The following is a 14,393-nucleotide window of genomic DNA, read 5'->3' as shown; positions in this document are numbered from 1 at the left end:
ATACTTGTATGATCTTGGAAAGTTATTCAGGCCATGCATGAATTTCTTCATAAAGTTGTACAGATTAAGTAATACAGGTAACAGTGCCCTGGTACAGCCTAATGATACACAATTAGCTGTATAAGCATTAAATATTTCTTTTTCATAGTACATTGTTTTAGATTCATTCCCATTTTAGGAATACTCACCGGTTGTTTCTATTATCAGTTTCTGAGGTTTGTGTGATCCTAATCCTTCTCTTTGTCTCTTTGTTTCTGCGTGCTTGTCTTCAGTCAAGCATTACCTGTGGAAGTTGAGTACAGGAAGAGGGCATATAGCTCCAAAGGAGTGTTGGGCTTGCTTTGTCCGTTTCTCAGGACAACACGTGGGCAGCGGTGGGCTAAGGACTTGGACAACAGATGTATTACAAATTCAGAGCCCAGGCCTGTGAGCTAATATTTTTCACTTGAACTTTTTTCACTAGAGCAAAGCCATTTGAACCTGTAAGTAAGTCAGCTATCCATGTTAGAAATGGTGACTAAAAGAAGCACCTTTTAAGTATAATCTAGTAAGAAACTTTGGGGTTTACTTAATCTTTATTACTAGAAATAGAAGTGCATGGAATGAATAAAGTCAGTGTCATTACTTTGGTATCTTATCACAACTTAATTATCTGAGTATATTCAATAATTATGAAGTAAAATTCTGTGACTAGAGCTTATTAAATATTGTTTATTTCCTAGAACTATCTGGTATAGCTCTTGATTTGTCAACTCAGTGTCTATCTTGGTTTATAGCAAGAGTCAGATGGTACTGTCTGGGGAAAAGTAATTTTAAAAATTATTGAAAGCTTTAAAAATCCTTAGGTCAATTTAAAAAATATGAAAACAAGCAAACTTATTTAGCTAATAAATACTGAATGTAATGTGCACTATATATTTTCTTTTAAAAATTGTCAGCTTTTTCCCCTAGTGATACATGTTTGATTTCAAATAAGCTAACTCTAGTTATAGTAAACTTCAGGCATGAATTTTTAAAAGAAACCCAAATTTTCAGATGCAGTTATTTCTAGTTACAGTGTTTCATTGCTTTTTTAAATTATACATGACAGACAGACTGTGGGGTGGGGAAGCAGTCCTTGTTTTGTATGGTAGCTCTGATTGATAATACCTTTTAGTGCTTTGGGATGAACTTTGGTAGAACAGTTTGAAAGCTGACATATAAATAGCAATGTTCTAGATCCACTCAGAATTCCTACTTTCTCTGGTAAACAGATGTTTCAGGGAATATATTTGACCCCAGTAGAAAACTGTTTGTTGATTATTCCAAAGAATCACTACTTTATAATATCGCAGAAAGCTTATATTAAACTTTAGGATAAACTGTAACCAGTGTAACTGACTTTCTTATAGCAGGAAGCTTCTACCTCCATAGAGTGAATGGGTTGATATTTTATTCACTGCTACCGCTCAAGAAACTGACAACCCACAGGCAGGGAAGGAAAAATTATTCATTTAAGGGAATTCAATTAAAGGTGATAAAATACTATAAGATGATAATATGCTCTAACAATGTAGATATCATACAACTATTAAACGGAGAGTAGAAAGTATGAAAAGTTGAATAAGCTGATTATTAACTGAGTAAAAAGCCTATTTGAAATTTAGACACTGAGGGACAGAAAAATACTACTAGCTAATTTGAATATTACTTATAGTAAGGAACCAATAGACACTAATACTCTTGGTCTCATCTTTTTAAAAGGTATTAGTGTAAAGGTAAACCAGTAGATCAAAAATACAAACTTCCCTAAGTATCAAAATAGAAGAAACCAGCTCCTATAGTGAAAGAATTTATGTAAGTAATCTATAAAAATATAAAAAAGAATGATAGAAGAACTATTACCAAACGTACTGATTGATAATAAACAATTTGGCTTAACTCATCCCTAAAGAGATGAAAGATTTGAGGTTAGTTGACAAAGGACAGACAAAAATGAGACAGTTGCAACTAAAAATAAAGGAGTTATATACTTGCCTGCAAGAGAATTCAGACCAGAAATAAGTTAAAATGACACAGGATACTATATAATACTGAAGAGCACGATTCTCAGTGAGGACAACCATTACTAGCTATGCAGTCCGAAACAAACACAGCAGCGACTTTCACAGAGCAGAAACTACAGACAGTGTAAGGAAATGTAAGGAGAAATACAGCACAGTAACAGACTTGATCATACCTCTCAGTCCAAAATAGGAAGTATACCTTCTTTTTGAATATATCACCAGAAATAACAAAAACACCATTGGGTCACCACAATGGAATGTAACTAAGAAATTAATAACAAAAGTGGGCCCCTTTCACCTGGAAGGTTAAAAACATTCTGTTATCATACGTATCTAGCTTGGTGGCAAATGAATTAGCTGTCAGTGAACTCACAATATTTCACACACACATCATTTTTCAGTGATAGGCCAGTGTGAGAGGTAAGATTGCAGTTCATTATATATCAGCTTTTCATAAACAAAAATTGAGTATATTTTCCTACTGAAACTATTCTTACAACTCAATAGTAAGACAAATAACCCAACTGAAAAAACAGGCAAAGGATTTGAATAGACCTTTCTCCACAGATGATATACAAATGGCCAATAAACACTGGAAAAGGTGCTCAACATCGTTAGGGAAGTGAAAATCAAAACCACAAAGAGAGACCTCAGAACCTTCACACCCACTAGGAAGACTAGAATCAAAAGGATGAAAGATGGCAAGGAGATGCAGAAATATTGCTAGTGGGAATGGAAAATGGTGCAGCTGCTGTTGAAAACAGTTTGGCAGTTCCTCAAAAAGTTAAACATAGTTACCATGTGACCACACAATTGTACTTCTAGATATTTATCCTAGAGAATTGAAAATATGTTCATACAAAAAGTTATACTTGAATGTTCACAGCAGTCTTACTGATAATAGCCAAAAAGTGGTAATAACTCAAATGTCCCATCACTGGATGGACAAATTTAAAAATCTGGTATATCTACACAATGGAATATTAATCAGATATAAAAGGGAACAGATACTTATACATGCTGCATAGATGAACCTTGGAAACATTATGCTAAGTGAAAGAAGCCAGACAACAAAGACCACATATTGTATGGTTCTGTTTATAGGAAATGTCCAGAATAGGCAAATCCGTAGAGACAGAAAGTAGATTAGTGGTCACTGGGGGAGAGGAATGACTGCTAATAGGTTCAGAGTTTCTTTATGGAATGATGAAAATGTTCTGAAATTAGATAGTGGTGATGGTTGCACAACTCTAAATTATACTAAGAACCACTGAATTGTATATTTAAAAGGGTGGCTTTTATAGTATGTGACTTATATCTCAAAAACAAAAGGTGGTAACAGTATCTGCAGAAAGCATCTATGTTCTCTAGGACTCAGGGAACAAAGGGAATGAGTTGAGGTTATTAGAACCTCACGTGGGTCTCTCAGAACCAGAACTCAGGCTTCTAAGAAGGGGGAGCTACCCAGCTGGTGGTTCTTTCTCTAAAGGGGGAAGGGTAAGAGGTTTGGGCAGTACCTACAGTGAAGCAAATAAAAAAAAATTTGGAGAGTATAACCAGTTACCCCTGCCAGATAAAGGGCCATGGGCACAACACTGATAGGAGCCTTCACCCTGTTTTTGTCTCCTTCTAGAGGAATCCTATTGCAGGATTTAACAAGGAGCCAGCTGGCAAAGCAGAAATGTGGTTTACAGTATCCTGGCTCCTAGCATGCTGAGTCCTCAGCATTATATATGGATTTGGAGCTGAGGCACCATAGGTTATAATAGGGCTAATCAGCATTTAGCAAGTTACATCAATGAGGAATCAATAGCCTTCGTGTATGTGTGTGTGTGTAAACAAAAAGCAGTTAAAAGGTATGATGGAAGACAATTTACAAGAACAAAAACAAAACACTAGACATAAGAAATATGCAAAATTTACCAAAACAACATGAGGAAAACCATAAAACATCCCTGTAAAGTTTACTTGGAAAAAAATGGAAAGCATAGCACACTGGTAGATAGGAAGACTCATCATGAGCAAGATGTCACTATTAGGCTTTTTCCTAGAAATACAGAAGGTGATTATTAGGTTCCATTGGAAAGAACACACAACAAATAACCTAGAAAATAAAAAACAAAGAGCCCTACCAGATATTAGAACATGTTATAAAGTCTCTATAAAGTATACAGTGTGAGATGGGCACATGAATAGACAGACTAATGGAAAATAATTCTTAAAAATCCAGAAATTGATCCAAGTACATTTGGAAGTTTAGTGAATGATAAAAATGAAATTTTAAATCAGTGGGAAAAATAAGGAATTTTAAAAAGGGGTATTCTGACAACTAGGTAGTCATATGGAAAAGGATAAAACTGGCTTCATCTGTCATACTACACATCTAAATTAATTCCAAATGAATTAGACATATAAAAAATGAAACCTTTAGGGGCTTCCCTGGTGGCGCAGTGGTTGAGAATCTGCCTGCCAATGCAGGGGACACGGGTTCGAGCCCTGGTCTGGGAAGATGCCACATGCCGCGGAGCAACTAGGCCCGTGAGCCACAACTACTGAGCCTGCGCGTCTGGAGCCTGTGCTCCGCAACAAGAGAGGCCACGATAGTGAGAGGCCCGCGCACCGCGATGAAGAGTGGCCCCCGCTCGCCACAACTAGAGAAAGCCCTCGCACAGAAACGAAGACCCATCACAGCCATAAATAAATAAATAAATAAAATTAAAAAAAAAAAAAAAATGAAACCTATACAAGTCCCAGAAGAAAATGTAGGTAAACTCCTTGATAACCTGGAAATAGGGATACCTTCCTAACCTGGACTCAAAATCCAAAAGAAATAAGTATAAAAATTGAAAAGTGTTCATATTCCATGGATGAAATAAACATTAAAAAAATTAATATCAATCCTTCTCAAACTCTTCCAAACAACAGAAGAGGAGGGAACACTTACAAACTCTTTTTACGAGCCAGTATTACTCTTAAGAAAACCAGACGAGGACACCACAAGAAAAAATTACAGGCCAATATCATTGATAACCATAGATGCACAAATCCTCAACAAAATATCAGCAAACCAAATTCAACAATACATTACAAGAATCATACACCATGGTCAAGTGGGATTTATTCCAGGGATGCAAGAATAGTTCAGCATCCGTAAGTCAATCACTGTGATATATCACATTAACAAAATGAAGGATAAAAATCATATGACCATCTCAATAGATGCAGAAAAGCATTTGCCAAAATTTAATATCCCTTTATGATAAAAAACTTTCAATAAAGCAGGCATAGCGTTACCTCAACATCATAAAGGCCATATATGACAAGCCCACAGCTCATATCATACTCGATGGTGAAAAGCTGAAATCTCTCCTTCCAAAGATCTGGAACAAGACAAGGATGCAGACTCTCACCACTTTGATTCAACATGGCATTGGAAGTCCTAGCCAGAGCATTTAGGCAAGAAAAAGAAATAAAAGGCATCCAAATTGGAAAAGAAGTAAAACTTGTCTCTACTGCATATGACATAATATATACAGAAAACCCTATAGAGCCCACCAAAAAACTATTATAACTAATCAACCAATTCGATAAAGTTGCAGGTTAACAAAAATTGATATATAAAAATCAGTTGTGTTTCTGTATACTAGTAACAAGCTAGCAGAAAGAGAAATTAAGAAAACAATCCCATTTGCAATTGCATCACGAAGAAGAATATACCTAGGAATTTAACTTAGGAAGTAAGAGATCGGTACACTGAAAACTACAAGACATTAAGGTAATTGAAGAAGACGCAAATAAATGGAAAGATATTCTGTGATAATGGATAAGAATATTGTTAAAATGTCCATACTACCCAAGCAATCTACAGATTTAATGCAATCTCTATCAAAATCGCAATGGCATTTTTCACAGAAAAAGAACAATCCTAAGATTTGTATGAAACCACAAAAGACTCCAAATAACCAAAGCCATCTGGAGAAAGAAGAGCAAAAATAATCATCATGTTGCACACCTGAAACTTTCGTCAGTTATATCTCAAAAATAAATCTTCTGAAATAAAGAGTAATCTAATAGAAAAGTGAGCCAAAAATATGGTCAGTTTACAGGAAAAAGAAAAGCAAATGGCTCAAACATACGAAGAAATGTTCTAGCTCCCTCATAATAAAATAAAACTACTTGATACACTATACCATTGCTCATGAGAGACTGGTAAAAACTCAGTTTGACAGCACATTCTCTTGGTTGGGCTCTGGGGAAAATTCAGGCACTCTAAACAACATTGCTAGTGGGGAAAAAAATGGTAGAATTCCTGTGGAAGCATTTCTAGCAAAATTGTATACATTTTCTCTGATGCAGCAGTCCTACTGCTAGAATCTCCCCCCAAATGATAACACTCACTGTTCATTGCAGCACTATTTGTAAAAAGGTATTGGAAATAACCCAGATGTCCATCAATACATCCATACAGGGGAGTACTGTGGGGGAATAAAAAAGCAATGTATAGTTAAGTAAAAAACCAACCAACCAGGTACAGAATAGTGTGGAGCATGCTAACTTTTACGTACGTAAGAATGTATTATGCACTGTGTGTGTACACATACATTTGCTTATATTTTCAAAAGGAAAGGGTAAACAGAAACGTAACATACATGGTTACCTATATGGGAAGGGAGAGAACATGGGTTGGACAGAGAGGCTCTTAATGTGACTTGTTTTTATAGTTTTTACTTTGAAACCATTTAAATGTTAAAATACATCATGAAAAACAAAACAGTCTCTAAAAATTGGGAGGATAAAAAGGGAAGCAAGTGGACCACATTATATGTCCAGTAACATAATCAGAAATTTTGTTTTTTTCAAGTGATTGTCAAACACAGAATTTCAATTAGACAACCCTAGTGGATCTATCTTGGTGACAGAAAGAGCCAGAAAGAAATCTTAAAAATCTTTCACAGTCTTACATTAGTAATATATTGGCATTGTTAGTTTGAAACAGTTGTATGCATTGCAGATTAAAAGAAATAGGTTAATGCGTAAATGTAATTAGGAACTAAGATTTTCAGTTTAAGAGAAAGAGCTACAAGTATAAAAAAAAGTAGTGAAGCAAAACCTCCAACCTTAACACGTGCAAAAAAGTTTGTAAGAACATGGTATGAAAAACCTTAGCCAATGAATCTTTTTTTTTTTTGGCATAGTAAATCCCTTTACTGTCAAGTCCTTTGTGGGGTGAGTTCTATAATCTCTTGGTATCTGTTTCCCTGACTTTTCAACATGTCGGAAAGTTTTGCCTTGTCATCCCCAGAGCTTTTTGCTCCCATCTTTAGCCACATTAACCGACACATAGCTGACAGCACTAGCAGGGCACCGTAGCTTCACTACCACTTTCCTCTACCTGGCTCGTTTCCTTTCTTCCTTTGTGCTACATCTGAATTTTTGACAGTCCTTTTTTCAGTTTTTTGACACTTTTCGAGGTAATTTGTGCAATCTTAATGCATCTTAAATGGTAGAATTTAGGATGTTTGTTGTTGCAGAAATATTTTGGGAGCAGTGGTGCTAGACAAGACTACCACTTAAATTACAGTAAAGGCCTTGGCAATGGAGTTTTTATACTCATTTTAGTAATCCTAACTTCCCTTTCCTACATTGCAAATAATTTCTGTATGTGGTTTTGTTCTGTTTTGTTTTGTTTTTAGATGGCTATTCATACGAAAAGGAAGCAATGGAAAATTGGATCAGCAAAAAGAAACGTACAAGTCCCATGACAAATCTTGTTCTTCCTTCAGTGGTACTTATACCAAATAGGACTCTGAAAATGGCCATTGATCGATGGCTGGAGACACATCAAAAATAAAACTGTTTATTTTATATTGCATTATTTATATTTTCTGTGATCTCATTTGAATGATTTAAAGGTAGATACTAATCAGACATTATTAAAAGCAAAACAGAAGGAGAAAAGGTAAACTTCTTAAACTTGGTTACCTATAAAAACTATTTACTGGCTATTTCATTCTTTAAAACATAGGAACTAAGTAACACATATAACATCTTTTCTATTTTTACTATAAAAGTCTTTTTATACTGGTGAAAAAAAGCTTAACCTGTAGAGAAGTAAAGTTTTACAACTTTAAATTGCCATGCTCAAATTTATTCTTGTTGTAGATCATATTCCATTATAACCAAAGATTGGAATAATCTAGAATATAACAGATAAATCCTAGTTAATAACTGTTCATTTGATAACTCTTTGGAATCCTTCTAAAGAGAATTTTTAGCAAAACAATTGTAGATTTGTTTATGACTAAATTGAGAAAATCACTTTGACATGTTTAATGAACAATTTTGTTAGATTCTCAATCTGCAAGGTAGTAATGATTTCTCCCCCACTGTCCAAACCTAGGTACAAATTAGATGGAATAAATTACCACAGATACGTCAAGTTGACTTTGCTGAAACATATAAAGTGGCAGACTAGCCTCCTTTTAGAATTTAAAATTCTTAAAGTTCTCACATAATAGTTTAAGCTAAGGTGACTATACATTTTTACACAATAGACTGATAGCTAATACAACACCCTGATAAACATTCAGAAGAAAACTTCAAGTTCGGGAAGCTGAAGTGGTGTTGACTCTCCATTCGTCTCACAAGTTGTTTACCAGAATGGAAGCCATTAGTGGGAAAGCTTGTTAGAACTAAACTCTAAGGGCAGGCAGGGAACCAAGACTCTGTGCTTACCCCCAGAATCCTCATTGTCGTCGTTCTGAAATATGAAAACACAAATAAAAGGGAAAAATCAATGTAAGTATTTATTCCGTCAGCCTTTTCTAGTGTTTTATAAACTTACAGCTAATATGCTGTATGTTCACAGAAAGGTGGAAAGCTACCACAGAAATCTCCAAAAACCTGTTCTTTGTAATTGCTGCTTTGTAAAAATTTCTGTCATCCTAATGTATTATTACTGAATTTTATTTCCTTTGTGTCACAGCTGGGATTCACAATACGTGATTCTAGAAGAGTATTTTTTTTTTTCATACTACACATGCTGCTCACATTCTTACTCATGAGGACAAAAAAAGGATGGGAACATGTTCTAGAAGGTGTTTTTCTATTGTATTCTATAGAGGAAGTATGCTAATATAATTCTAACAAAAGACTGGGTAAAATTGATAGAGCCCACCATTGGACCAGATATCTTTTGTTTTGATAAAATAATAGACTTATTTTCCAAAGAAGCCTGGCTGGTTTTCACATAAACATTACTGAAAATCAGTGAAGTCATTGATAGAAAACACAGTAAAAGGTTGGTTATTTGCTAAATGTGTTAAAGAAGGTGATTTTCTTTTTTACGTTTCACTAGGATAGTTTCTTGTGAGATAGCTGAAAACTAAGATGCCAATTTACGAAAGTGAAGCGCATCTGTTTTTATATACAGACAAACCAAAGCTAAGCTGCTACTTCCCACAAACACAAGCAAACAAAAAACTAAATAAACCAAATCCAAACTCACCCGTAGGAAAGGACACCACACGGCCCCTCTGCACTCTTGGGGGCCACCATCCGTGCAGGACTAGGCAGGAGCAGCTCTCACCTGCCTGCCCACTGCCCGGTCCTCAGCACTGACCAGTAGCATCCCAAGGAGACTGCACTTCCTGGGGTAATGGGACCAAATACCTTTACTAAGAATCTATCAATCAATCAAAATCATAAGGTAATGTATAATAAATTCTACTAATCGTCACACTGGCAGCATCACAGGAAGTCATCCAATAAGAATGATCTATTAATAAGAGTTTTCTCCTCCTACCCAGTTTTTTGTTTTTTGCCTTTAGTTTAAATATATGGCTTTCAAGAGAGACTGAAAATACTTTACTTGGCCTCGCTAGTAATAGCAGTAACCACACAATAACCTGAAGTTGCTTAGGCTTAAGATTCCAAGTCAGGATTTTATCACAATACAACAGTTTAATGTTCACACTCATTCATACTACTCTGTCTTTATAACCACATATTTCAGTTTCAAACACTTTTAACTCACTCAAAGATAAGAGAAATGTGAAGAACAAACTTTCACACTGGCACAGTGTTCAGTGTATGTATCGCCAAAGTGAGAGTTAAATACTGAAGATACCCTGTTGCCACTCACTAAAACCACACACCAGGATTTCCGAACAGAAAAGTATAGAATGCTCTTCATGCGTTCTTCTCATTTCAGGCAAAAAGACTAATTTTGACCCTGGAATGTTTTGGGATTTCTAGAAGCCATTACCCTTGTTCTGAAATTATTAAATAAAATTAAATATGTATTTGTAGTATTACTGAAAAACAGGCTTTCCACTTCTTTAGGATAACAAAATCACTCAGGATTTAAGCAAGGCAGATAGCTGACATCAGGATCTTCTCTACTTAGCCATTGTTTCATTTAATGCAAAACAAATTCTATTAATTGTCTTTATTCCATATGGAAAAGTACAGTAGTTGTGCAGAAACAAAACTACATAACAAAAGAGTAAGACTTCCACAAATATTAAAGAAAACAATAAACAATAAATAAGCCATAGTAGTTATAGCAGAACTCATGAAACGCCTCTAAAAAAAGACTGATAAAGCTGTACAAAGTACACTGTACACACTCAGGAACAAATGAAGAATGACACCAGAAGAGTCCTATTCATACAAAACCATAATGATGCTCACAGGGACTTCATTACAACTATTCATTTTTAAAACATTCTGTAAATATAGAACTTCCTTGTCTCCAATTCTAGAAAATAAATTTCACATCCCAACATACAAAACAAATACATTCCCACCTCTCTCAAACTAGTATTTTAACATCCTCCAATAGCACACCATTTTCATATAAAAATACCTTTAAATCAAGGTTCACTCCTGTACCTTATCTTTACAAATGAATAATACATCAGTTTGGACTTAAGTAGCACCTCAAAGGTGTTCATATAAATGAGATAAAGTGCTGTTACTGGTATACTGTTAACATGCCATATATATTATCGTTCAGTGCAATAACCAGCATGGACGAAGCTTAAAAAGAACATGCAAATATATGACTTTAAGATTACTTGAAATAGTTGTTATATTTACAAGTCTGAATACAACTTGGCTATATGATATATACAACGTGTGGCTATAAAGTAATGACTGTATAATAAAACGAAAGCAATAAACAACCACACCTTAAGTATCCAAATTAAATATTGTCATTAGAGGACCTTGGAAGGCTTGTTCCAGGAGTGCTATCATTGATAAAAGCAGTTTGGGAACCAACTGAGAGCTAATTTACATGTCACCGAGAATGCTGTATTCTTAGTATTTTAGCCCAAATTCAACTTAACCACCAATCATGATTCCAAATGGTTTATACTGTTTCCAAATATTAAAAACACCTTGAAGCGGGAATATAGTTCCAAAAAAAGGAACCATAACACAGAAATAAGTGTTTAATCTTTTTAAGGGAACTGCTATAAAGGGAACAATACTTGGATGTTCTTGTATTTTACTTAAACAAAAGTCAGCCATGTAACATGTATAGTCACATTCAGCTAGAAATTATTTATATATATATATATATATATATATATACACACACACACACGCACATACGCACTGACCCTTGAACAACAAAGGTTTGAATTGTACAGGTCCACTTATACACGGATTTTCTTTTCCCCGGTCAATACATACTACATGATCCACGGTTGGTTGAATACGAGGATGTGGAACCCTCCATAGGGCCGACTAAAAGTTACACTGTACATTTTTGACTGTACAGGGGATCGGCGCCCCTAAGTCCCATGTTGTTCAAGGGTCAACTGTATGTGTACGTGCATATATATATAAATTAAGATTTGACTCATTGGAACTGTTAACTTGAAAATTCCATCTTTTCCAAAACACATCACCTGGATATTATGTCATGAGTTAAACTTATCACTAGACATTTACATTATCTAAAAAATAATATGATCTTACCACATAGCAAAGGCTAGGAGAAAAGTGATAAAAACCAAACAACTTCAAAAGAGAGAAGCATGAGTTAATGTCTTCTTGGCTGTCTTAAATTTTTAACTTAATAGGCATAACTACTTGTAGTTTTCAATTCTGGTTAGCATTCTTATTTCTGGTGACTTCTATCTATCATAGAAATTTAATCCCACATTTTCAATATATCAATGGCATCTGATCCACCCCCAAGGGAAAAATAAATATATGACTAAAGAGTAATTTTTCTCACAAACAACCATTTAATTACTACCAGGAGCCAACACACTGTTTTCCAAATACTACAAATGGGTCTCTCTTACGGCTCACACATTTGATTCTATGAATGATCGCTTTGGTTTTGCTGAAGGGAGGTGACTCCTGTGGGCTTCACTGCTGATGTGAGGCTGCTGTTTAGAGAGACTTTCCTGATACGCATGAGAAACAGTCTTAGTTATCCGGCTGTCTTGACAGTGGACTGGAATTTGGCACTTCTTTTCTTCTAGCTCCTTCCCCTGAGCCCCGTTGTGGACCCCTCCACCCAGAGTAGACACAGAACGGGTTTTGGTTTGGCTACTGTATCCTCCTGCTTGTTTGAGAGAGGGCTTCTCAGACTGTGACGCCTGCAGGCCAGCCGCAGAAGGCGTGTTCGTCGGCAGCGCCTCTGGCACCGCGCAGTGCCAGGCGCGGCTGGGAGGGTGGCTCTGCTGCTGGAACCTCGCTGTCTTATCCATGATGCCCATGAACGGAGTGCTGCGCGGCCTGTGCTCAGCTGGGCCACTCGGAGCCTGGCTACCAACCTTGTCTTTTATTCGAGCATCTGGTCCTTGGACCTTGAAGCCCTCTGAAAAACTGCTGCTTGAAGCCAAACTACTGGTTGAACTTGACATCTTGATGCTGCTCGACGGGGAACCGGAAGAGCCTGAGCTGGTGAGGGAAGCCGGGTGCCGCACGTCGCTGCAGCTCACAGGCCCGCCTGGGTTCAGAGGGGCTACGTCCACAGCCACGGTGGCACGAGACAGAAGCCTCTCTGCAGTTTTTATCTTACTCGGTAAAGGATACGCAGCGTCACCGTCACTGGTCTGCAGCTGGACGCTGGGGCTGGGCCCCAGCCGATCTCCCGAGTGGCCAGAAGCTGCTCCCGCAGTGAAGGTGCCTGTTCCCTCCACATGCTGGTTTCTGCTTCCGGCAGCGGGGGTGGCAGAGAGTCTTCCAGGCATGGGACTCGGGGGAGGATTCTGCGAAGAGACCTGCGTTTTCGAGCTAGCATTTCTCACGCCAGACTGCCCAGAACCCAGGTGCTGGCTGGTCTTCACGATCTGCGCCTGCTTGGTGGGCTGCACCCTCAGCCCCGGCTGAGCGACCGGCTCCCTCGGGGACTTGCTCATCCCCGGCCGATTCTGTGGCGATACCGGCCTCATTTTGGACTGGAGCCCTTCTTGAAGGTTTCGGATGTATGGGGAGGGGGCAGAGGAGGGCGGCTGGGGCCTGGGAGCGAGGGGAACGGATTCTTCCTGTGGAGAGGTCTCCTCCTCCTCAGCCTCCTCAAGATGAAAGTGGTCGTTCAGGCCGGGGGTCGGGGCGTCCTCCTCATGGTCCGAGTCGGCGGGGGGCGCTGGCGGCGGGCACTGCTGCTTCTGCTGCTGGCTCCTCTGGAGCTGCTTGCATTCCTCTTCTACGCGCGCCAGGAGCCTCCTGATCTCCTGGTTGGTGGGACAGAGCTTCACGGCTTCCCGCAAGTCAGCCAGAGCGGCCGTGAACTGCCTTTGTGTTAAAAGAGACGATATGATTACAGGCCACGTAAGAACAAGCTCTGAACGTAACTGTTCATAAAGCAGCTCTGCTAAAAGAGAAGAGAAGGTAGCTGAGTGAGTTCTGCACACTCACGGCGTGGACGGAAGCCATGGAACGAGCTTGGAGTCCCTCGGCTAAGTGGGAGCGCTGAACTCTAACGCAGACCTGAGCGGCTCCGGGGCCCTGCTGTCTCTAAAGACCACTGGGCTGGGGTGAGCGCAGGCAGAGAGCACTGGGGGTCAGAATCCTCTTAAGGTCACCTTCCCCATCCCTCTCACCACGTCCACCTACAACTCAAGACCGATGGACTCCACCCAGCCTCCCCGCCGCCGCCTCCCGGTGTGTCTGTAGTCGGCGGTCTCACTGATAACGTGGGACTAAGCTAGGAACTTTATGCTGCAGTACATGTCAGCTGTGGGGATAGTTACTGAGATGTCTGGAGAAAATAAACGTTTAGCCACTGCTAATGATAGCCACTGCTGCGCCTTCTGGAAGCTACCTGTTCAGTATTAAAAGGGAGGAGAGGCACTGAGTGATGCTCATGAATCAGAAGCC

The 14,393-nt window shown here is 38.3% G+C and overlaps 2 protein-coding genes across 16 annotated transcripts in view; one reads left to right on the top strand and one right to left on the bottom strand.

The window, feature by feature from the left end:
- WDSUB1 (WD repeat, sterile alpha motif and U-box domain containing 1) overlaps window positions 1-7,917 on the top strand; it is a 75,148-nt gene extending 67,231 nt beyond the window's left edge. For all 6 annotated transcript variants that reach the window (XM_036858853.1, XM_036858856.1, XM_036858854.1 and 3 more), the window contains one exon: window positions 7,739-7,917. In XM_036858853.1, coding sequence (XP_036714748.1) covers window positions 7,739-7,896 — 158 coding nt within the window. In that variant the 3' untranslated portion in view covers window positions 7,897-7,917. The remainder of the gene's footprint in view (window positions 1-7,738) is intronic.
- Window positions 7,918-10,164: 2,247 nt separating this feature from the next.
- The window catches only part of TANC1 (tetratricopeptide repeat, ankyrin repeat and coiled-coil containing 1), a 240,369-nt gene continuing 236,140 nt past the window's right edge, over window positions 10,165-14,393 (bottom strand). For all 10 annotated transcript variants that reach the window (XM_036858841.1, XM_036858849.1, XM_036858848.1 and 7 more), the window contains one exon: window positions 10,165-13,808. In XM_036858841.1, coding sequence (XP_036714736.1) covers window positions 12,371-13,808 — 1,438 coding nt within the window. In that variant the 3' untranslated portion in view covers window positions 10,165-12,370. The remainder of the gene's footprint in view (window positions 13,809-14,393) is intronic.

This window comes from Balaenoptera musculus, chromosome 7 (assembly GCF_009873245.2).
Source record: "Balaenoptera musculus isolate JJ_BM4_2016_0621 chromosome 7, mBalMus1.pri.v3, whole genome shotgun sequence".
Taxonomy (NCBI): domain Eukaryota; kingdom Metazoa; phylum Chordata; class Mammalia; order Artiodactyla; family Balaenopteridae; genus Balaenoptera; species Balaenoptera musculus.
This window is presented reverse-complemented; position numbering and strand designations above follow the sequence as displayed.